This window comes from Talpa occidentalis, unplaced genomic scaffold, assembly GCF_014898055.3.
Source record: "Talpa occidentalis isolate TD23 unplaced genomic scaffold, MPIMG_talOcc4v2.1 talOcc4.15, whole genome shotgun sequence".
Taxonomy (NCBI): domain Eukaryota; kingdom Metazoa; phylum Chordata; class Mammalia; order Eulipotyphla; family Talpidae; genus Talpa; species Talpa occidentalis.
Window position 1 is genome coordinate 45,943,091 of NW_023601543.1, and position 22,734 is coordinate 45,965,824.

Here is a 22,734-nt window from a genome sequence, read left to right on the forward strand (position 1 = left end):
CTTGCATACCTGTTCGATGGTGATACTTGCCAACGGAGGGCAATTTTTCATCTCAGAAATGTGACTCTCAGGGAAGCTCTCTATCTAGGATACCACTTGGTGCTGGGGATGGGGACCCACAAGGTGGCAAAAGGGCAGGCAACCTCTGTCATCCCCACAACCTGTAACTTGTCAGGGCTCAGCATGAGGGGTATAGAAGAAGAATCAGATTCCACTGATTTTTCCTCTGGTCGAATGATTCCTCCCTAATCCCAGTGGCATAGCCCCTATGGAGAAAAGCTGTAAAGAGCTTCAACAATGAAATGAGAAGGTAAGCTGTCCTCCCTAAGAGATGAAGGGCCCAAACCTTAATATGCTGCCAGGTGGGAGAGGGAAGAGAGAGCAACAATCCAATAGAATTCAGAAGATGGAAGGTAAACAGGGGAGATGATCTGAATGGAATAAAGGCTCTGACTTGCTAACCCAGCCCTCCCCCTGACCCAGACCCCGGGATTCTCCCAAGTGCCCATCTTCCCAGACATGCAGATCTCACACACTCCCTTTGCAAAGAAGCTCTGTGTATTGGGTGCAACAGCTCTGGGGTCTCTATATAAATAATATACAAAACCCAACAGCTCAATGCCTCACATTAACAAAAATACTAAAAACGCATTAAAAATGGAGCCTGAGGGAAGAGGCCCAACCACTACTGGTGCCAGCCTGGGAGGGGGATTGGGAATTAAGAGGAAAGGGTGGGCCACATCCAGTGCACAAGCGGTTCCTCCACGTGGCTCAGTAGCGTCCAAATATGTTGGTACTGGGCTGTGGCTGGGTATCTGTAGAAAAGGAGAGGTTATCAGGGGTGGGAGAGCAAGCAGGGCATGGGTGTGCATGAGGACCCACCCCCACTGATTCTATGGGGCTCTCCCTGGAGGAGGGGCAAAGGCAGGCTTACTGGAGAGCTGTTGTTGGAGTTGCCGAACCAAAGCAGCTGTCTGTTGCTGTTGCTGCGTCTGCTGAAGCCCCTGGCGCTGGAACTGAGATGAAAACACAAAGCAGAGGATTGAATTTGAATCTTCACTACCTCTCCAGTCTCATTTTTCAACCCCTTTTTAGAGAGCCATAGCTAGCCTCCCCCTCTCTACCCCCTTGGACATTGTACCCAACCTAATCCACTGGCTGCACGCCCAAGCTGCACAGCTGTCCCTGAGCCCAGGACTGTCTAGTCCGGCAGCTACCTGGGGCTGGGACTGGGGCTGGGGTTGGGGGGGAGCCGCCTGCTGCTGCTGCTGGTGTGCTTGTTGTTGCTGCTGCTGTTGCTGCTGTTGCTGCTGCTGCTGCTGCTGCTGCTGCTGCTGCTGCTGCTGCTGCTGCTGCTGCTGCTGCTGCTGCTATGAAAACACAGAGATACTTCTGAAGGGGAGAGAGGGCGCTGAGTCTCAGCGATGGGAGGGGTGAGGACAGGGGAAGAAGCAACAAGGAGGGAACTCTGAGTCTACTGCCTGCTCTCCTGAGAAAGCTGCAAAGAAACCAAATCAAGAGTAGCTAAAAAACAAGTCCCAACTCTCTCCCATCAGGAACCTCTGAAAACAAAAGGAGGTGGGGAGGAAATTCACTTCTCAGCTCTGACTCTGGGCCAGTCACTCTACTTGGTGCTTTACAACCCTGCCTCAGCCATGCTAACCACCTGGCTGAGCAGGCACTTCTTCCTGGGCTCCCAGCGGCCAGATGAAGTTCCAAGGTCTTACCCGTAGGATCTGCTGCTGCTGCTGCTGCCGGATGTGGTACTGTTGCTGCTGTTGTTGCTGCTGTTGCTGCTGTTGTTGCTGCTGTTGCTGCTGCTGCTGTTGCTGTTGTTGCTGCTGGGGCTGTTGCGGCTGCTGCTGCTCAGGCAGGATGGAAGCCGATCGGACGCCAGCCTGGACACCCTGGGCACCCAGTGGAGCCATGGTACCTATCATGGGTGTTTGCTGCAACGCCTGGTGGGAAAACCTATAAAGATGAGAGGCCTAGAGGTCAAGGCCTGGCGCAGGGTGGGGAGAGCGAGTATAAACCCTGGGTCCCCAACCGGAAAGAATCTTCTGCAAATCATTTCTTCCTGTCATGAATGTTTTGGGTTCTGACAGTCTTCTAGGTTGGGGAGTAAAGGACAAAGACAATTGTTTTTGTTATTGTTGTTCCCCAATAACATTTCAGGGCCTTAAAGACTATTGAGGTCTGCTACTCCTTATACTTTCTTTACCCTAATCTGTCATCACTGCAACAGGCTGCTGGCTGGGCCCATCCTAAGCCTTCACTTACCTCCCCCATGCATGTAATCGATATTAATCTCCCAACACACTCAGCACATCACATCATTTTCCTGAGTAAGAGTCCTTTCTGGGATTGTGTCTCAATTCTACATAGAGCAGTCACGGCCCTGTATCAATCTGCCCACTCCCTACTTCTCTGGCAGGTTTTTTTTTTTTTTAAGATTTATTTATTTATTTATGCGAGCACTGGGTACAGTCAGAAGTGCGGGAGGGTGAGAGAATTCACCAGAGACAGAGAGGATAGCAGAACAGGCAGACTGACGAAATACACTGCTGAGGGGAGCAGCGGGCGGCAGGAGAGGTCTGCGCACCATGTGGGACCCTCACCTGGTGGCCGGGGATTGAACCAGTGCTGCAGAGGCTGCGGGCAGCTTCGCAGCCCAGCACTCAACCACTGTGCCACCAGGGAGGCCCTCTCTGGCAGCTATTTTACACTCCATCCAAGTTCTTCTCCTTCCTGTCCTCTCAGCCACCCTGCTCATTCCAGTCCCCATGTCTTTGCTCACACTTTATCCTCAACCTGGAATGTCCTTCTTTCTCCTCTCCACAAATCCAAATCACAGCTATCCTTCAAAGGCCAACAGCAGTCATGAAACCATGATGTTACTATCCCACACTTTTTCTGAATTCCCTTTTTCTACCATAGCACACAGCTGCACACCTGATTACATCTTTTCTCACTGTGTTCTCTAAATGTTTTTCTGGCTCATTTCCCCAAATACAGTAAAAACTCTGTGGTCAGGGACTTTGTATTCTTTTTATAACTTTCCTCACCCCAATTGGTCCTAGCAGAGTGTTGGCCACAGGGTGAGCAGTTGGTCAACACTTCTAAGTAAAAGATCTTTCCTCTGGCCTACTCTGCATGTTCTACATCCTAACCCACAGAGCCCCAAGGCACGAGGATGGTGTCTTAACTGTGGCTTGACATTCAACATGGCGGGAGGACTCATCTGCTAGTCTGTTCTGGTGGTAGACTTTTCCAATACTGGCTTGATGACTCCCAAACATGCAATGCACCTATAAACCACAGCTCTTTCCTTATCAGAGTTCTATCAATGATTTCCCCTCTCTGGGGCTTGCAGAAATTTTGGAGAAGGGTGAAACACCTGGTTACCAGGATCCCCTCCAGCTCGGCATTTTGTGGCCACAGGCTATATGACTACATCAGAGTCCCTGACATCTCCAAATGGTCTGTCTGTCTAGTTGCATCACCTGTAGGAACAGGTTTTCCCAAGTCAAATGCTCCCTTCTATGTCAGTGTATCCTCCCAGTCCCCCTATTCCCTTGGGTACCTTTGAGTGGAGGTGAGCCCATGTCCATAGGTTGGGGCCTGCTGGTGCACATAGCCACTGGGCCGCTGTTGCAGGTGGCGAGTAGGATCTACAAGAGTAGGATTGGTAGAAGGGTGGGTGCTCTGATAAGGCTGGCTGGAGTAGTTGGGGGGCACCATGGTACCTGCGGGGCCTGCGTGTTGCTGCAATCCCACATGAGAAACATAAGGAGTATAGCCCTGGAGGAAGGACAGAGGGAGTCAGGGCTAAGAGTGAGCAGAGTTGCTTGCCTGCAACTCCCCAATTCGCACCATCTCATGCCCTTACCTGGGAGGTCTGCAAACCATAGGAAGAGCTGGGAGTCATCTGATGGACTGATGATTGCCCCAACATCCCCTGACTCTGCTAAAGGGAAAAAGGAGACAAACTCAAACTCAGGAAACACTTTCCGCCATCTTGTTTCTTGTATCTCCCACTCTGCATCTCCTAGCGAAGATCTCATGAGTCTCCTCAGTCCTGTGACCCTCAAAACCCCCTCTCCCTGACGGCCCTCCCTATTGCCCCTCTCACTATCTTTGCCTGGAGCTGTTGGCGAAGACGTTGCCCTTGGGGCACCGCAGGCTGCTGCTGTCGGTACACAGAGGTCTTGTAAGAGGAGGGTTCCAGTCCCATGACGCCAGTCATGGTTGTGGGCAGCACTCCAGGGTAAGGTGGTCGGGTTGGCAGCTTCTGGATTGGTAACCTTACAGGGCGGTATGGGTCCACACGTGGGCCACCTGGAAAGAGGAACAGGCTGACCTCTCTAGGCCCCTTGTCCCTCTATCCTCTGCTCAGTCATCCAGAGCTGCTTGGAGGAGTGCCACCATCCCTTGGGCAGGAGGGGCTTTCAGATAATGCCCTCATTTCCAGTGGTTAGTATTCACCTGCAGGGAGTGGCTGATTCTGGGTGTAGAGGCCTATGGAGCTCTGCCGGTAGCTAAGGTGGGATATGGAGCCAGGGTTAGCGTGGTGCAGGAGGTCTGGAGGCACCGTCACACCATAGGGGCCGCTCCGCCCTGGGCCCATTCCATAGTCCTGCGTGAGTGGCAGAGGAAGAAGGTGAGTGGGCTAGAGTTGAGGGATGGAGCGAGGTGGAGTCAGGGGTGAAGTGGAACCCAATGGACACAGTTAATTTCTGTGATTCTGATGGAATCCCTTCCCCCACACACCCCCACTCCCCACACAAAGCAGAGAGCGGAAAGAATGCTAAGGATGGAGAAGTGGTGGGAAAAGTGTACTGGGCGGCACTAGCCTCTGTCTTGGTGGTTGGCTGGCTGCGTTTCTTGCCCTTGGTGGACTTTTTCTTGCGTTCCTCAGTACTGGGTGGAGCAGCCCCAGGTTTGTCAGTTTTGGGGGGCTCTGGAGCCTTTTTCTCAGGTTCTAGCAGCGTGGGGGCAGGGGGTTCCTCATCTTCTGGTGGTAGCGGCAATGGCTCCAGGTAATAGGCCCGGGGCCGGGGCCTCAGGTGTGTGTGGTAGAGCAGCAAGCGCTGCTGCTCCTCTCCTCGGGCCACTCGCCGGTCGACCCGGACTGTTCCGAACCAGCCCCAAGAGAGTGCTGCTGATGGCTTCAGTCCCTCAAAAAGATCCCAGGGGGAGATCTTTTGTTTGGTGGAAACCTGCAGACCCTGCTCCAGAAAATGAGAAACAGTGAGCTGTTGAGACTTGGAAAACAGAAGACAGACCTTGAGGACTTGGAGGAGAGAAAAAATATCTGTGGGCAATAAAAGAAAAAAAAGTCATGGGTAGATACAGGTAGATGGTGAGTGGAAGACAGACATGGACACACACACATAGGAAGGAGAGACAGGAGAGAAGAGGGTGCACGGGTAAGGGGAGCAGAGAGGAATACACAGTCACAGGCATTGATGTTCAGGGGAAGACAGACAGGCAGAGAGAGAGAGAAAAGGCAGTGAGAGACTAATGACAGGCAGAGAGAGAGAGAGAGAGAGAGAGAGAGAGAGAGAGAGAGAGAGAAGTGGAGAAGGAAGTGGAGACAGACAGACATAGGCAAAGTGGGAATCTGGTAGAGACACTCAGAAGGACAATATGCATTGTGCAATGTGAGTACAGAAGTGTCTAAGAACACTTGTAACAAAGATGTTTCTAAGAAAGCTCAAGGAGGGAGGGAGGGGAACACAGATGGTCTGGGAAATGAATGCAATGTATATATGGGTTGGACTTTGGATTTTAAACTCTGCAACCTCTTCTTCCTCTCCCTCTCTACTATACACAATGATTATGGCTGCTCAACTGACAGAGAAAGGAGAAAGAGAATGTTGTGGGATATGGGTGGATGTGGGAGAGAAATACAGCAATAAAAGAGATACAAGCTGTCAGACAGACAGATGGGTGGGGTACAGGCAGGGATGGAGTAGGACAGCAGGCAGGTGGGGCAGAGGAAAGAGGAGGAGGGCTGCTGAGAAATGAGTGGTATGTTAAAAGGTGGGTGGGGGTGGTGAGAGGAAAGCAGGGGTTAGGGGAGACTCAGGAAGAAAAGTGAGACTCCAGAAATGGGGAGAAGAAATGTAAATCAAATCAAGTGATTAGCTCAAAACCCAGGAAATGGTTTGGTTCTCGCTGGCAGAACCAGATGGACTCCTGAGCCTGATAAGGCTGCTATAGAACAAGGTCAACACTGGGAAGGTTCTTGACCCAAAGGGAAGAGGCGGTGAGGCGGGGAGTGTTGGGGGCAGGGAAGAAAATGGAACATGCCTCCTTCTTGAAGATGGAATCGAAGCCAGCAATCTTGTTGCCCTTGGTGTCTATAAGGGAGCCCTGTGGCTCACACGTGATGACATCTCGGTTTTGCTTGGGCAGTGGCAGCAGCTGGCGAACCTTTTCCAGACTGTCTGATTGGTGTTCCCCCAACTCTTTCTGCAGGCACAGGAAGATGGGATAAGAGTTCAAGGACACAGAAAGTCTCAGGCAACAGCACATAACCTGGCATGATTAGCTGAGTTAATCCTCATTGTCTGAATAACAAAGAAAAAAATGGATGAAAAGCAATGGTGGCTGGTGGGCTCTGGCCGGAACACAGTCCCAGAGGCTAACTAGCAAACACAAAGTCAGGGGAGAAGGAGCTAAGATTCAGTCCCCCAGGCCTCACCCTAGCCAATTTGCTCACCCGAAGCTTCTTCACCAGATTCATGTATGCACGTTTGTTTTCCTCCATGCTGCCCTGAGAGATGCTAGACATGTCTGCAGCCAGGGTCCCGTTGATGAGCACACTCAGCATGTCCAAAACAGTAGTGAAGAGTTCACTGCAACAGGAGAAAGGCAGAGAGGTGAAGACAAAGGCCTCAGGGTGAGACATAAGCTTAAGATGTCACCCCAGGACACCAGAAGCGGGCAGGGAACCCAGGACCTGGGAGTCCCCAGTATCAGCCACATCAGCCATACCAGTCGCAGCAGGTTGTGCCCCTGGTGTGGGGGGAGGGGGCCTCTTAGGTACAAAACTGAAGGGAGAGGGCGGGCATGCTTTACTTGTTGGACTGCATGTCAACAGTGCCGCTGATGATGATCTCCAGAAGCAGCACAGCCCACTCCGTGGTCTGCTGGGTGCTGCGCTGCACCGTGTCAAACATGCCCCCCACCTGCCGGGGCCACAACAAATCAGTCAGATGGCTCAGGGATGAAGCATTAAGGGAAAGCTTAGATTAGAACCTGGGCTGGGTGTGAGACCTGAGGTCACGTTCCAGTTTTACCTATGAGTTGTCTTGTGATCTCAGACCAATGAGATAATTCTCGACATTGCTGGGCCTTGGTTTCCTTACTTATAAGACGATACAAGTTGGACTAAAGGATGTCCGGGATCCCATTCAACATTCCAAAACAGATTTTTAGAGCTTCTAGAGCCCAGTCAGGATCTACAACACTGAAGCAGGGTCCCTGCAGGGATCCAGTCCCCTGAACCACTTTCAGGTCCCGCATCCTTTAGGAGAGCTGAGTAGATATATGATGACCCAGGAGAACCTGGCCCCCTCCCCCCAACCCGCCTCCCAGGCTGGGTTTCTTTGCTCTGCAGTTTTAGCCCCCTCCCATACCTACCCCATTCCGGCTCCCCCTCTTACCAGGTTGAGCCGTAGTTTGAGTGCCTCATGCATTAGCTGCTTTGGTTTACAATCATCTAAGTACTGGTCATCCCGCCAATTGGTGACAATCTAAGACAGAAACGAGTACAACACACACTTCAGGGATCTTGTTTCCATCCTGAAGTACCCGAGGCATTCAGCAGAAAGGACTGAAAGTTCAGGTACACATTAGCCTCTTATTTTATTTTTTTAAAGATTTATTTATTTATGCATAAAAAAACTGGGGTGTAGGCTAAAGGTGGGGGAGGGGTAAAAGGATTCACCAGAGACAGAGTGTGGAGCAGAACAAGCAGATCTACTGAAATACACTGCTGAGGGGAGCAGTGAGCGAGACAGGAGAGGTCTGCTGTGCCATGTGGGTAGCTCCCTGGCCAGCCGGGGATCAAACTTGTGTTGCAGCGGCTGGCAATAGCTTGATAGCACTGACATTTTAACCCTGGAGCCAACAGGGAGGCCCCACATTGGCCTCTTAGGTGCATCCTTCTCCATCTTCCTGCCTAGCTCTGAGGCCCAGAGACCTGTACCTGGTGCACCTGGCTGAAGAGAGAGGTGAGGAGTCCCTCACGCTGTTCATCCTGCCCTTTCAGACACGTCAGCACCAGAGATAAGAAGGGCTGCTGGCTCAACAGGGACATGCTGGAGATGGGAGAAGAAAAGAACAAAACCATGGCTTGCAGATCTCAACTTCTAACCCAATTCCTCAAAGGCCCAGACTCCACTCCCCTGAGAGCTAGCCTCATGCCCATTCTTATTCTGTGATTTTTCTACTTTTCTATGACTTTTATACTCAGCCAACAGCCCCAACTTTTCTTCTTCCATGGGCTTGTCTATCCTTTCCACCCTTCAATCCTGGTGATCCCCCTGCCCCCAACCCACCCAGAGCTTCTTTACCTCTTCTGCTTTTGTCGATCACGTTCTTTGCGTGAGGAAGAGGAAGCCAGGTGCTGGCCCTTCTCCAACTCCTCCCCAGCAGCCTTTAACACATGTCCCTGGACTGAGGTAGGCAGTTTAGCAATGAGAGGGGCCACCAGCCATACGCCAGAGCGCTCTAGAGAGCTGGAGGACAGATGGAATATAGAGGGTTACAGAGGAGCCAGATAAGGTGGAACAATTCATCCTCTCCTTTCCCTGATGGACACGCCTGGCATCTCCATGTGGCTGGAATCACGTATGCTACCAGAAGAGAAACTCATAAGGGGATGGGTCCTAACATGTTTCTACCCAACCTGAGCACAGGCTTGGTCTTGCTGCTGCTGGGCATGTTGCTTGCGGTGTTTCCAGAAGATGACCCTGTCTCCGCTGACTGTTGGAAAACCTCGATTGTAGCCTTGGCAATATTCTCTAAAAGGGAGTTCATCTCCTGGGGAGGATGAAAGGCACAGGGGTGCTAAGTAGATAGCTGGGGCAAAGGAAAACAAATGGTAGAACAGAGAGGAGATGAGAGTGGAAGGTGGCATCTATGGAAGTTGATGGGAGGTAGGGACCAACTCTGCCAGGTGCCCTCTAGCACCTCCATCTCTCTCCAACTCCCCACGACCTTCCCCTTTACATACCTCCTAGCAGTTATGACCACAGAAACAGCCTCCAACCACCGCCAACCTTCCCCACAGCTCAGAGCCCCAACACTCCCAAAACCCATTTCCCTGATCATCTGTTCCACATGTTTGCCATCTTCCTGTCCTCTCTTATTTCTCTCAGCTCAAGAGCCCAAGAGCAGGACCTAGGTTCTTCTCTGGTAGCCCACCTCCCTGACTCATGGAGCCAGAAGTGGGCATGGGAAAGGGAGGACTGGGCACCACTCACATTGTTAGGGGTCTGCTTGATCATGAGCTGCAGCTCCAAGGAAGACTGGCGCATGGTCCACTGGTCCAAATTCTGTGATAGAGACCCCACCCCCAAGCTTATCATCATCATCATGTCACCCCCAGCCACTCATCAACCCTGAGGCCAGTTCCTGCTCTCTCACAACCTTGAATCACACATGCCTAGTGGTCTGACATGGACCTCCACGACCCTGTCTTTATCAAAGACTCCACGTAAATCATCCAGAATGGTTGAAAAACCTATCCAATCTTAAAGCGTTCAAGAAAGAGTCACATCTTTCCCCTAGTTTCCTGTTCCAGAGTCTCACATTCCTTAGCATCAGGAAGTATCTGCTAATGCTTAACCTAAATCCTTGATGTTAAAGTTGAAGCCTGCTTCTCCTGTTTTAGAGCAGCTGCTCAAAGTCCTTTAGAGACCCAAAGGCTACAGTTAACTAATCTCTCTTCAGCTTTATCTCTTGCAAGCTGAAGAGAGCTCACTCCTTTAGCTTGTCCTCAATGACTTTATTTTTCCACCTTTTGCAGTCACCTGAATGTCTGAAGTAGTGTGGCAAAGCAGAGAGTGCACACGTGTATCGAGGTTCATGTACTAACTAAACTTACTAGCTGTGTGACCTGGGGCAAGTTACTTAATCTCTTCAAGTCTTGCTTTCTTCAACTGGTCAGAGATACTCATACTCACTTCACAGGATTATAAAGATGAGATGAGAAAGCATACGGAGGGGGAGGGCCAAGTAGAGTACCCAAAACAAAGCAGATGCTCAATCAATAAGAGTAACTGTTACTACTTGTCACTGAGCAGCGACCAAAATGCCAAACCTACAAGGCCCCAAACTAGGCCTGCCAGATGTTCTGCTTCCCACTGATAAGCTATGTAGTCCCGCTCCAGAGAGCTATACTCTCACCCAGTAGTCCATCTAGTCTAGACTATTATTGACCTGACTTTTAAACCCACGTTAGAGCTGTTTCTCTCACCAACTTTCACCTACATACTCATTCGCCTTCCTCTCTACCTAACACCCGTTCTTTTTCTCTCAAGGTTCCCACTGTTTCACTCCAATTCTGGGCCCCACTGCTTCCTCTAAGACCTTCATCGTCTTGGCCTACCTGGAGAATACGCTTAATACGTTGCCGCTGGGGGTTTTCCCCATCTTCATTGTCCAGCAGTCGATGTGGATAGCAGATGAGCTGCATGAGGCGCTGGGCCTGGGCACTACTCAACACCGGGTCTTGTAGGTCATTGCTGTCCTCACACAGCGATTTAAGGCAACGTTCTCCTACCCATTCCTGAGGAAGCTGATCATCAGGGGTCTGGGGGAACTAGTAGGGGGCCAGATGTAGGGGGATGGACTGGGGTCTGGTGAGGGGCATGATGTATGGTAGGGAGGTGGCTTGCTCTTGGCTGGAAACAGGACTATATTACACAGAGGCATTTAGGAGGTATGGGGGGAAGGTGAGACTGACCTGTTGGCAGATGCTGCGTAGCACGTACTTGGCATAGACATCCAGACTGGCTGTCTCCACAGAGATGTTGCGGCCACTCTGCCTCCGACCGCCACTGCCACCTCCTCCCTCCTCCTCTGGAAGTTCTTCTGCTCCTCCTGTCACAGTGAAGCCCGAACCCTTCAGTTCCGCATCCCCTGTGGTTCACAGGCAGGAGATAGGGAGGGCAGAGTGAGATCTGAACACCGTGTGGAGACCCACCCTGGGCCCACAGAGGGAGCAACTCTCCAACTCCTGCCCCATGGAACAGAAATACACCTCCCTCCCTCTTCTCCTCCCCAAAGGTCAGAGACCACCTTCAGGAGAGAGACTGTCCTTTGTAGTTTAGCTGGCATTGCACCCTCTACACACTTCTGGCACTGCTTCCCCTTCCTACCCCCATACCAAGTACAAACACAGCCTTGAGAACAGCAAACACAGCTCCATCCACGATGCGGTTCTGGGAGGCGGCCAGCAGGTGGCGGTCACAGGAGGAGCGGATTCCTACGGCAGGCTTGTCTGGGGAGGAAGCTGAAGTCAGGGGAAGCAAAAGTAGAATCTGTGGGGTGGGGCAGCCATGCTTTCTACTGCCGGTTGCCTCGATGGGGTCACCTACTTCCATCTGACTGGCAAGGATTGAGCTGAGGTGTCTTGAAAAGGTGGAGGAGGATGCGGCAGGTAAGTCTGGCCCCTGGTTCAGAGTCCTGCTCGCTGCAAGCTATAAAAAGCCAGACAGACCACATTGAAGCACGTGTAGGCAAACTGTATATGGGTTTGCAGGTGATGGGGGCTCCAAGGGGAGACAAGATAGGGTGAATAGAGAATAAAAAAAAAGGTAAGAAAAGGTAGAGGGGAGGTGGCACAGTCAACTGCTCTGTAGTCTGGGGTGAATGGCCCTGGGGTCTAAGGGTCAAAACACAGGAAGATTAGGCTACCAAGATAGGGTTAAAGACCCTCCCAGCTTGAGGCACACCACAGGATGGCCTGGTGACCCCAGGGAACCCCAATGGACAACGAGAGTGCAGCCATCAAGTGTGTACTGCAATGTAGAGTGCAGAAACTAAGGGTCACGGATTGGCAGATCACCAGCATTAAGGAGTGAAGGGATGGCGGCACAGCGAATCAGGTCTTCCAGGAGCAAACACTGCCGCGCGATGAGGATGGCAACAAAAGTAGCCAGGGAGTCGTGAAAAGACAGATCACTAACCTGGAGGAAAAAGCAGATGGAAGTGGTGACTTGGTGTGGGGAGAGGGTGCCTATTCAAAGTGGTATGTCTCCAGTCTCCAGCACTCTGTTCCTCTATTATCTGAATTCCTGTCACCAGATCCCTGCTCAGGTAACTGCCATGGCCCCCCACCACCTTTCACCATTCCCCAGCAAGACCCTGCCAAGTCTCACATCTACGTTGCAGAGGAGGTCATTGAAACCACAGGTGCCATTGTTGGAGGAGCAGCACAAGGCCTTTAGGACTCCTAGCCACTCTGCACTCAATGACTTGCAATAGCCAGTCAGCTCTGCACACAGGATTGCGATGTCATTCACCCTGGGGAAAAGTACAAATACCCTCAGGAAAAACCCTGTTTCATAAAACCTCAGGCTCATTAACTTTTCATCTCCACCTAGGCAATAACCACGGCTGCAGTAGCTCCCAGGCATCTCATTCCTCCCACTCTCAGGCAACAGTGTGGTGCCCACACTAGCACGGCCCGTACCTATCGGGATCATGGTGCCCCACACAGACGTGCATGAGGGCGTTGCAGACAAAGCTGTAGCGGTTAGCAGGGTTCTCGCTAAGACTCTTGCCTAGCCCCGTGTAAGTGAAGGTGTGAGCTGCAGGGTTCTCCAAAGTGTCGATCATGAACTCAGGTGCCCAGCGCATATTGGATTCTGATGGCTCCACGTTGCAGTAGATGGTGTTCTTCACCTTGGAGCAGAAGTCGCTGCAGGGGTGGGGGAAAAGAAACAGTTCGTCGAAGAAGGTCTGGTGGTACAGGGATGGTCAGGGAAGGGGAGGAAGAAACAAAGGAGAGAGTGAGGGACCAGGGACATTGGGACAAGAAGGGAGATGGGACAAAGTAGACTGGGCAAGAAAGGAACCCAGGAAGACTAAGGCACAGAAGCCTGTGGAGGCAGGGAGGCAGAGTGTATGCCCCATGGAGGTGGGCTGGAGGCAAGGTCGACAAGGAAGAAGGCCCACTCTCCGGAACCAAGAATACATGGAGGACGCCATCCCTGATGGACCCTGCAGAGACAGCAGGGTCTTGGGCTGTGTTGTGCTCCTGAGTTAGGTGGTCATGGGAAGGAGATGGGACTAGATCCCACTCTCTGTCCCTTACTTCCGTCCTCCCTTACCTGAAGAGCTCCCCAAATTTGCTCTTTAAATGGCTACAGGAGGTGTACAGATCATAGAGATAAGCAAGGATACAGCGTTCTGCCGAGGAGCCATCGGATCGGTTCATCCCATGCTTCACTACACCACACAGCCTGTCATGAGGGGATAAGGTCAGCAGGGTCAGCAGATAGTGGGCAGGGGCCGGGGCACAAAGGTCCCAGGACACAAGTCTCTTGGCGATCCCTTTCCCCTCCCCTACCTGAATGGCATGCACTTTCCCACAGTGAAAGCCCCACATGTTCCTCACAGGTCACTTCCACCAGGCAGCACCAGAGCCCTGTGTGGCTTACCCCTCAAAGACCTGTGCCATCTGGTCCTGGTTGAGGATGAGGCAGGCATGATAGTGCCGCAAAACAGCTACGATGCACAGGCACAGGCTGGTAGTGTAGCTGCCGACCAGATCGGAGGATTTGAGAAGCAACTCGGCCTCAACTACGCTCAGTTCATTCAGTAGCTAGCAGAGCGAGTGGGGGGTAAGAAGTGAGAAGAGGCCCCTCGTGTTACACATAATCCACTGCCTGTGAGGAAACTGGCGAGGCCAGGCCTGAGCCCCTTTCTGCAGGAACCGCCTCAGTCCAGAAGGGCCCTGTTGCCATATGCCACTGTCCTTTATTCTATTAACAACACATGCCTCATCGACGATCTAACCAGTCTCCAGGATACAATTCTATGAACTCCACAGTGGGAGGACAGCTTGTTCCCAATGTTCTAATCCGTCCCTGGGGCCTCCCCGGGGAGCTCTTGAGTCTCTATTCCTGCCATCTTAGCTCATGTTCCACTCCCCTGTGCTAGTATTTCTGCTCCTCCAAATAGACCCGGACACTGGCTTAAGCCTCTACTCCTGTCCTTATGGCCCCATATAGCACAAACTCCTTCCACCCTTATCTCCCCAATGTCCCCACCTGAATGGCAAAGTCGATGAGGCCACTGATGCTGAGTGAGTATTCCATGAGGTCGAAGATGAACTGCACATGCTGCACCAGAGGCAAGTGGTATGACATGCCAAGGGCAAAGCTCGTGATCTGCTCCAGAACATTCCGGGAGACCTGATAAGGGCAGTGGGAATGAGTGAGACAGGGAGTGGTGAGACGTGGGAAGAACCAGGGAAGCAGGAAAGGATGATGACGGCAAGGGATGAGATGGGGAGGCTTGGTCTGCCTGGGGGTAAAAGATAAGAAAGGCAAACAGGACACGGGGCCAGAATGTGGGAAGGGGGCTGGACTTAGGGCCACACCTGAGCTGTGACCTGGTGTTGGTCATAATGTGAAAGGTGCTGGAACTTAGCAAAGATATCTTCAGCAGTGGGGAAGGCTTCAGGCCTGTTGCGCCGCCGCTTCTGTCCATCCTCCCCACCTGAGGGGACAGTCGAAAGGGACCAGTCAGGACGGGAAAGAAAACTAGTTGATGAGGGGTGGGGAGGGGGTTATGGAGAGAAGGATATGGGAGGGAAGGAGGGAGGGAAAGGGAGGGAGAGGGAAGGAGGGAGAGAGGGAGGGAGGGAGGGAGGGAGGGAGGGAAGGAAGGAAAAGGGAAGAAGGAAGGCAGGGTCAAGGAAGAAGGGATGGGGGAGGGACGAGGGAAGGGGACAGTGAAGCAAAGGTTCCGAGGACCACAGACTATGTGGACCTTAGAGGAATACATACAGGGAGGTGCTAGGTGGAGGGGAGGGAAGGGAGAGGGAGGGCGGGCATATGGGGCTTACTGTGAGGTACCTAAGAATGTCAGGTCTCCAGGATTCAGAGGCACAATAGGAGCAAGCTGGTCTGCAGAGGGGGGGAATGAGGGGGGAAGTTTCAAAAGGACTAGAGCTCTCAGGAGACTCCAAGAGACAGGACATTGGGACATGGCTGGGAGTTCCCTATGCTGGGGAAGGGAAGACTGACTAGGGCGTTCTTTGGGGGAGATCTGTTTGCGGGGCCTCAAACCCACCAGTTTCTGCTGTTCCCTTGCGGTTCAGAACCTTCAGGATATCCTTGGTAATTTTCTTGATGGCATGGCGGGCATCATCGCGCTGCTTTCCCACCCCAAACAGTACGACCAAGCGCTGGTTGCACTCATGGCTGCATGACTCCTCCTGCATCCCAGCAGCACTGTCAGATGCCAGCATGGTTCTCCTGCCCTCCTCTTACAAGCATGCTCCATGCCCCTCAGCACCCCTCTGCTCAAACCTTCCCAACACACCAAACCAACACCCTCAAGACCAGCTCCAACCCCTCAGCACAGTCCTTGGACAGAAACCTGGGCTCAAAACAGATGGTCGCAAGGTGTTGGGGAAAGGTACCTGGGGGATGGGAAAGTGTGTGGCATACTGCACGTGCCGTGGCTGGTCATAAAGAACCCCAAGGGTCCCTTCTATCTTCTCCTTGGGTGGGGGCTTCACCTCCTTTTCAACATCTGGTTTCTCAGGGGATGGACTGCCCTTCCCCTCACAGGGCATGGTAGGGGAGAACAACTGAGAGAAAGGCGAGAGGGCAGAACATTTAGAGGAAGCAAAGGGGGTGAGGGGCATAAAGAAACCCCCTAAAGAGGCACAGAGGAGGACGTCAGGAGCTGAATTCTTCCATATCGGGATCCAACTTACTGAGAAATCAGGCTTCTCCATATCTTCAAAGAGTACACTGGAACTAGGGTCAATATCCATAGATTCTGAGAGCCCTGGATCCTGAGGGCACAGAACATAAGCAAAGCTGCTTTAGCCTCAGGGAGCTGTTCCCCCCATGGAGGGAACCTGACAGGGGAGTTGGAAAGAGGAGACCATATTGGGCAAAGTACTGGATCTGGATTCAAGACTTGACTTGACCGGGTCACTCAGCCACCTCAGGCCTCAGTTTCCTTCATCTTTAAAGTGAGGATTAAGAGGACCTTGCAGAGCTGCTGTGAGGATTGAGTACAAAATACAAATTGATGTGAGAGTGCTCTCTGTAAACTCCAAAGCAGTACACAGACACCCCCTCATCACTAAGTCAAGGATACTCAGAGGCCTTTGGGAACCAGGAGGATGGGAGTGTCAGAACAAACTATCTAGGGCAAGGAAAAGCCCACTCACCTCCAGCTTGCTACTGCTGCTGCCCTCAGCCTCCTTGCGTTCTGGGTCATCGGCAGGGTCATCAAAGGGGGAGGGAGGCCGGGGTCCTGGGGCTCCAAAGGCAAGGTCCCCTCGGGAGATGAGGGTGCAAGTATACATGTTGTGGGAGAAAACATCATGTCGAATCAGTTCACAGAACAGCAGTACCAAGTTAAAGAATTCCACCCGCTCACTCTCACTCCGGGGGTCCGCTGGAAGGGGGGAAATGAGAAAAGAAGGGTTAGGAGAGCACAAAAGAGGTGAGCAAGAAGAGAAGGACACAGCTAAGTCTTGGTGCCTGCAGAAGACCTGAGGTAGACGAGAATAGGAATTACCAAAAAAATAATTTCTACAAACTGCCAAGGGACAAAATGTGGTGGGTTACTGCACCTCCTGCCCCCCACACCACCCCAGAGAGAAACACAGCATGTTTGTTGCTATTACACAGTGAAAGTGCTTCAATCTCGTGTTCTTGCTTTCATTCTCCCTTTTATTTCTCTACATTGTTAAACTAAGATCATCAAAGAGCAGAATTATGTCTATACGTCATTCCGCATAAAGTGCAAGACAAAGATAGACCAGAAGGCCCTTAAATATGCTTTCTGATGCCAGTGAAGGTTAACAGTCTAGGCAGCGACAACTACAAGGTACCAGGGGTCCATACTCAGCATGGGAGCCTGTGTATCCAGAAATTGCAGAAGGACATCCTGGAAAATGGGAGCACTGGGAGCAGAAAGGGAGCCAGAGGCGACAGACCCCTTCTCATCTGCTGCTTCTGATTCTCCACAACGCTGTAAGACAACAAAACGGTTGGTTTTTACCTGTTCCTTCGCTCCTCCAAGTATAATCCTTGAACTACCACCTGTTTTGCTTCCACCCCAAGTTTACTTCCATTTCCCCTGACCTCCATTTTCCTTACCATCTCTCTACTGAAGCCTTGACCCTTTCTGACATCAATCCATTCCTTTCTTTCTACCTTTGCCTCACCTCCTTTAGGTTTTCTACCATTTTTCTGGCTCTCGCAACTTCGACTTTGGCCCCACGACCAGCTCAATCTCTGTCTCCAATCTCAGCTGTCACATCCCCCTTGCCCAGTCTCATCTTCTTAGCGCTGCCCCCTAACCTCAGCCTCAATCTCTGCCTGTCTCTTCTCCAGCAGCTTGGCCACCACCATTGCACGATGACGCCCAGAACGCTTGCAGCTGACGGCCCATTCACACAGTAACGATACCACGGCATCATCATCTGAGGAGATCTGGAGACCAAAGAAAGACAGCACTATGTAAGGTAGGGATGGAGACAAAAAACCGCATTCTGATTTTGTCATGACCTTAAGAGCCCCCCCCCGCCCCCAGATCCAGGAAGACCGTCTCTTCAAACATCCTTTAGTTTTAGTGCCTCACCATGCCTTCCCCTCACTCTTGCTTTTGCAATGTTTTTCAGTCCTTCTGTTCCCCTTCTTGCTTACCTCGTGCCCATCCTTGCTAGGCCCCAATCCAAAGATTCGGTTACAAAGGGAGTCAAGAGAGTTGCTGAAGTCTGAGCGCTCGAAACTGTGGCTGTCTAGCACTTCCAAAGTATGGAGAACCCGTCCAATGGTGAAGCCTAAGGAGGAAATGCATTAGACAGTACTTAACTACAAGCCCAGTGCGTTCCAACTCTCAGATCTACATGTCCTTACCACCCCCATCCTTTCCTCACACATATTCTCTTCTCCCTATTCTCTGACACCCACCTGCAGTAGCTTCCTGGCACTTATCAAAGGACCAGCGAACCTCAACTGCCTGTCCTCGTTCCTTGATCTGCTGCTCAATCTCCCGCAACTTTGCACGGACCTGCAATATTGAAAAGGAGGGCTTTACCTATGGACCAAAGCATACAAAAGGCTAAACTAAAAAAGAACAGTGATAGACTCCAAGGCACTACTTCTGAGAATAGTTTGATTTAGCCTTGCATGCTGATCTGGCAGTGCTAGGCCACTGGCCAAACTTACCTGCTGAGTGAAGGCACTGTTGCCCTCTGGCATAGGCAGGTTGGAGGGGGCAATAGGCAGGTGGTCAAGAGGTGAACCAGTCTTAATTCGGCTATCAGTCAGAGAGTAGTGCCAAACCAGGGCACTGGGACAACACAGGAGGATGGTCTGCCAGACAGAACATCTAAGTCAAACTTCATCATCACAGCTACCTCTCTAGAATCCCATACCAAGACCCAACCCTTAGACTCCTGACCCAAAGTTATTCTGAGGGCCTCAGTTCATCTTGGAGCCTCTCCCCTTGCTCATTCTCCTAAAAGGCTTGGGCCTATTATGTAACCCTTGAAGGGCACTAACTAACTAGTATACCCCTTGCACGAGAAGCAGCAATTACCAAATGAGTATTCAGTGTCTACTCCCACCTTCATTTAGAACAACCCCCATTCTCTAAGATGGCACCCAATTCTTCTCAGACTTCCTTGGGCCTACCCAGTACCTACCTGAAGGATACAGCTGAGGCCAAAAACCAGGGGCCGGTGCTGAGGGCACATAAGCAGATCACTAAAGGGTGTGGTGGGCATATTGCTAGTTGGGGGCTGGGGAGCAGGGGTGGTGGGCAGTGTGCTTGTTGACTGAGCAGACATAACATGTGACGAGTGACTGCTCACACCATCCAGCTGCAGGGCCAGTCTCCGGGTACAGAAGTAGGCAAGGCGGCGGGAGAGGTATGCAGACTGAACGAATTCCCCAGAGTACTGTGAAGACATGATGATCAAAACCCCCAATTCTCTTCTCCCAGGGACACTGCTCCCACATCTTATTTCTCCTCAAATCTTCCTTGTTAGCCACCGCCCCCCACCCCCCGCCCCCAATTCCAGGTCTTACTCGAAGCAGCAAGGGCAGCAGCAGTTTAAGCAGTTCATCCTCTCCAGGGCGGATTTTCTCGAAACACTCAAGTACCCAGGTCAAGAACTCATGCCTGTCCAGCATGCCCTCCTATGGGTAAGCAGGGGTGGCAAGAGTATTAGTTTAGCCTGGGGACAATTAGAAAGAGGCAGATAAAGTAAATGAAAGGACAAAGAGAACCGCAACTGGGACAAGGTAGCAGGCAGATTCTGTTCTATGCTGGCAGAGTACATGTGGTCAGTTCAACCCATGCCCCACGTGCCATGCCCTACTTCCTACCTGAAACATGAACATGGCCAGCTTCTCATTGTAGTCCCACTGCCGAATTGCCACCTCTACATCATGGGGCAAGGGCCCTATAGTAGAACCACAGCCCCCAGTGCCTGCAGGCCCTGGCCGATAGTATTCAGCCATCTTCTGTAGTTGCTCCCATAAGTACTTGGTGATGATCTGAGTCCATTCTAGAGGAAAGATGGAAAAAGGACAATTTCATACTGTTCCTCTGCTTTCATACTGTTCCTCCACTCGTCACATGTTATGTCTGCTCAGTCAACATCTTCACTTTCCCACTGCCACACACCATATTCCTAAATCCTATTCATCCTTAGACTTTAGTCATAAGCTACCTTTCTAAAACCTTCCCAGGCGTCCCCCCAAAAAAGTAACCTTTGTGTCCAGCAAAGTCTCAGAGAACTTTCTGCCTCCTCTTTGGACAACTTACTACTTTCCATGTGACTCATACATATGCCTTAGCATCCCCAGGAGACTGTAAGCATCTTAAGAGCAGGGATTAATGCTGGTCATCTTTATAGCCCAGTACATGCACACAGAAGACATGCAAGATACTGCTTGCTTGCTAACTGAAAGAATGCAAGAGATAAGCAGAAGCAAGAATCTAGAATGAGGAAGGTGAATAATTCCAAGGGTCCCTCCCTTACTTCTTGAAGAGATCAGTGGTGGTACCACTGGCATCAGGAGTTACTCACCCATGAAGGGGTCGACGACATGTCTCTTCTTAACCTTGGTCTCAGTGATTGCTGCATAGTAGGCACAGGTCATCTTAATGAGCCAGGCGGCCCGCATCACAGGCACTGTGTATTTGGCTAAGTACCCAAACACTTCTTCCTTCTTACTGAAAATGGGGACCTGGATGGATATCACAAGGAATGAGACCTCTAGTACCCCCCTGATCTGGCATCCATGTAGCTCAGTCTGGGAGTAAAAGGATACCTAACCTGTGCTGCCCCCTCCCCTTGGCCTGAAGAACAGGAAACAGTATCTTACCTTTTTGGCCAGTTGTGTGAGTGGCTTGGTGCCAGCCAGGTCAGTGAACCAGGTGTTAATGGCACTCTGGGATCTTGCAGTCACCAGCCAGAAGTTGTCTTTCTGGTTCACTTGGGGCTTCCTGCGGCCAGTGTCAGGGAGGGTGTTACAACGTAACTTCTCTGCAATAATGCTGCTGAAGTTGGAACTGATCTGGGGGAAGAAAACCATACTTCAGGGTGGAAAGAATGGGCAGAGATTTGGTTGTGTTTTTGATGGGCAAATGCCAGTGTGGTAGCATTAGGTTATGAAGGAAAACTCAGCTGTTTAGGTTGTCCCTTTAAGTCTTCCCCACTCAGGGCCTTTGCTCCTTCTCAGATTCTTCCAGCCTTTTCCTTCAGCCTGGCAGGGTTGTCTCACCTTGGCAGGATTGAAGTTGACGTTTTTGGCACTGCCATGTTCATCCCCAGAGACAGCAGGCTGGTTATTGAAACCTTGTTTTACATTCAAGGCCGTCAGTTCATCCTGAGGCAGAAAAATGACATTTTCGGGTTTTTATTTTCACGTTTGGGGTTGGTAATGGTGGGAGAGGAGGGCAGGAGAAGAGAAGGAAATGGGGTGGGGTAGGTAGGAGGAGGATTCTTAGTAGAACAGATTGTTATTTCAAGCTAGGCCCTTATATTCACTTGGACCGCACCCTCATCCTCGACAACCTCCCAGCTCCCCACCCCCCCAACCCCCCCAACCCCCCCCCCCCCCCGCTCCCCAGTCACTAAGATTCCCAGTCACCCAGTGCTGCTGCTCAAGCTCAACATCACTCTTCCCTGGCAAGCAGTCATAGCTCACCGAGCTGCCTTAGACAACTTTCTGAGCTGTGCGTGTTTGGAGGGGGGTGCCTCCGGCGTGGTCTCTACATCAAGCCCTACTCACACCCGGGCACACCGCCCCCTCCCCCCCCAGATCCTACTCTCCTACACCAGCTCACTTTACTCTTCCCCCTTTCGGGACTTTCGCTCTCAGCCAACCGCCCCGCCCCCCCCCCAAACCATCAATGCTTCCTCCTATGCTGATCGCTTGCCCCTGGTCCCTAGGGAGTCCCGATTTTTGAACGCACCTCCTTCTGTTTGGGATCTTGAGGGTACACATCTGGAGGCCCAAGCCGCGGCCGCTTCAGGGGCCGGTGTTCGTAGCTCAAGATCCCGAAGGCCGCCATCTTGCCCAGCCCGTAGCGCCAGAGGCGCCAGCCGGGGCAGGCTGGGGTGGGGGAGGGGGGAGAGAGCAGAAAAAGGGGGCGGCGGTTTCGAGGACGGCGGCCGAGAGACAAGGGGGCACGTTAGAAACTCTCGATCATTGCCGGAAAGTACCGAGGGAAACCGAGGGACGCCGGGAACCGTCGGACAATGCCGACTGCAGCGGGGGCGGGGCCCGGCCGGAGTGGGGCGGAGCTTCGCACCAGAGGCTTCTTCCTGGACTGGGCCGCGCAAGATTGTTGGAGTCGGCAAAGATCAGTGAAAGGGCCAGCGCCATGAGCTGCGTGCGGTGCTGGCACTTGAGCCTGCCAAGCGGGAGGCAGCCTCGGGGCTCAGCCCCGGCTGGAACCGGGTTCCCGGCGCCTCGCTCAGTTCTTGGCCTACAATTGGCGTACTGGCTGGTAGTCGTATTGGTTAGGAACTCCCGTACTTAGTTTCCGCATCTGAAAAATGGGTGCACTAAAACCTCCTTCAAAGGACCATTGTAAAGTTTAGAAACTCTAAGCATAAGTAAGCAGCCATTAAACTCCTGAAAGGCAGACTCTAATCCCTCAGGTCTTTCTGGCCCAGCACTGAGGGGCTTAGCCTTTTTTGTTGTTGTTGTTCTTTGTTTTAAATTCACAGTCCCTTTAAAATGCTGATGGAAGCTTTGCGGGTTCTTCCTCCTTCCCAGAAAGGAAGGAGGAACCTTCTAAGCATGGGTCCTCCTTCTCAGAAAAATGCACGTAGAGACTTTGTTAAATATTTCCCTAGGAGTCTTTAAAGTACTTGAAACACAACAATGTATCTCCTAAGTATCCACGAATTCCAGGTCAAGAACCCTTGCAGTAGCGAAAGAGGCATCTACTAAATGTCAGATATTTTGCAAACTTCTCTATCCTCAAACA

The 22,734-nt window shown here is 51.7% G+C and overlaps 1 protein-coding gene across 10 annotated transcripts; it reads right to left on the bottom strand.

Annotated features, from left to right (window-relative positions):
• Nucleotides 1-510: 510 nt before the first annotated feature.
• On the bottom strand, nt 511-21,871 carry MED12 (mediator complex subunit 12). 10 transcript variants are annotated; one of them, XM_054695681.1, is made up of 46 exons: nt 21,712-21,871; nt 21,018-21,122; nt 20,619-20,810; nt 20,321-20,480; nt 19,614-19,795; nt 19,314-19,424; nt 18,929-19,183; nt 18,450-18,596; nt 18,192-18,291; nt 17,925-18,061; nt 17,580-17,711; nt 17,121-17,247; nt 16,439-16,668; nt 15,974-16,054; nt 15,674-15,844; nt 15,322-15,466; nt 15,105-15,155; nt 14,627-14,745; nt 14,295-14,438; nt 13,683-13,846; nt 13,353-13,484; nt 12,713-12,940; nt 12,399-12,543; nt 12,086-12,206; nt 11,616-11,717; nt 11,405-11,518; nt 10,982-11,157; nt 10,625-10,804; nt 9,498-9,569; nt 8,921-9,054; nt 8,586-8,750; nt 8,219-8,330; nt 7,674-7,763; nt 7,087-7,196; nt 6,728-6,863; nt 6,316-6,477; nt 4,854-5,228; nt 4,486-4,636; nt 4,133-4,338; nt 3,890-3,967; nt 3,747-3,801; nt 3,584-3,671; nt 1,728-1,971; nt 1,218-1,370; nt 935-1,016; nt 511-815 (listed from the first exon to the last, which is right to left on the bottom strand). In XM_054695681.1, the coding sequence occupies exons 1-46, from the start codon at nt 21,808-21,810 to the stop codon at nt 772-774; spliced, it is 6,507 nt and encodes a 2,168-aa protein (XP_054551656.1). In that variant the 5' UTR covers nt 21,811-21,871; the 3' UTR covers nt 511-771. The 10 variants fall into 10 exon arrangements, with proteins under 10 accessions (XP_054551656.1, XP_054551655.1, XP_054551651.1 ...); XM_054695680.1 differs by having other exon boundaries at nt 11,405-11,530; XM_054695676.1 differs by having other exon boundaries at nt 3,584-3,801; nt 4,142-4,338.
• Nucleotides 21,872-22,734: the final 863 nt, after the last annotated feature.